This window comes from Sinocyclocheilus grahami, unplaced genomic scaffold (assembly GCF_001515645.1).
Source record: "Sinocyclocheilus grahami isolate Dianchi unplaced genomic scaffold, SAMN03320097.WGS_v1.1 scaffold421.1, whole genome shotgun sequence".
NCBI classification, from domain to species: Eukaryota; Metazoa; Chordata; class Actinopteri; order Cypriniformes; family Cyprinidae; genus Sinocyclocheilus; species Sinocyclocheilus grahami.
In genome coordinates, this window is record NW_015505600.1 from 710,343 (window position 1) to 711,084 (window position 742).

Genomic DNA, 742 nt, shown 5'->3' on the forward strand with positions numbered 1-742 from the left:
TAATTATCAGCATCAACAAATACATTCATAGGTACATTCGTACTTGAGGCCCGTTTACACCAGAATCATAAGGAGAATTATTATCAGTGCTCAATACGCCAAGACGACATTATGCCTCATCAAATAAGTGTTAAAAAAAAAAAAAAAAAGTACACATTTAATATTAATTTTGGATTGGAAACATGCAAACTGTTCATTAAGTTCCGAACAGCATGTTTGCCTTTCCACTCCAAAAGAGCTTGTGTTTTGGTACATGGGTGTTCAACGGTTTTCAAATCCCAAATCACAAGGGGAATTATGTTACTGAATTAGTTAAAGGGGAAGGCAAGGAAGTATCCAGCTCACCAGCTCTCCTTCGATGATGCCCATGAGAATGGGTAAGTAGTTGTCAACAAGCTCCTTACACTGGTCAGCCAGGCCCTCATCAGGGATCAGCTGACAGGCCTTCTCCATGTATCCGAGGAGTTCGCCCTAGATTTGACAAGAATTTGGACTTTGGCCTCCCATAAAAAGTACTCAACACCAGTGCTATCATGTCAGCATACCTCTGTGGCATTGTCCTTCAAAAGCTGCTCCACCACCATCAACACCTCTTTGCACAGATCACATGGCACAGATTTCTGCAAGAAAGGAGGTTTTATACACTTCGAGCTCATGAATTATGCACTGGCATACAAAAGCACTTCTGAGAATCAGGTCAGCGCACCATCTGAGGCTTGTTCCACACGTTCTGCTGGCAGTG

At 42.5% G+C, this 742-nt stretch overlaps 1 protein-coding gene across 1 annotated transcript in view; it reads right to left on the bottom strand.

Annotated features, from left to right (window-relative positions):
* Positions 1-742, bottom strand: part of LOC107551337 (prosaposin-like) — a gene marked incomplete at its 5' end in the record, with an annotated part of 10,161 nt that extends 9,419 nt beyond the window's left edge. The window contains 3 exons of the mRNA XM_016232912.1: positions 346-471; positions 546-620; positions 707-742. Of these exons, the coding sequence (XP_016088398.1) occupies positions 346-471; positions 546-620; positions 707-742 (237 nt within the window). The remainder of the gene's footprint in view (positions 1-345; positions 472-545; positions 621-706) is intronic.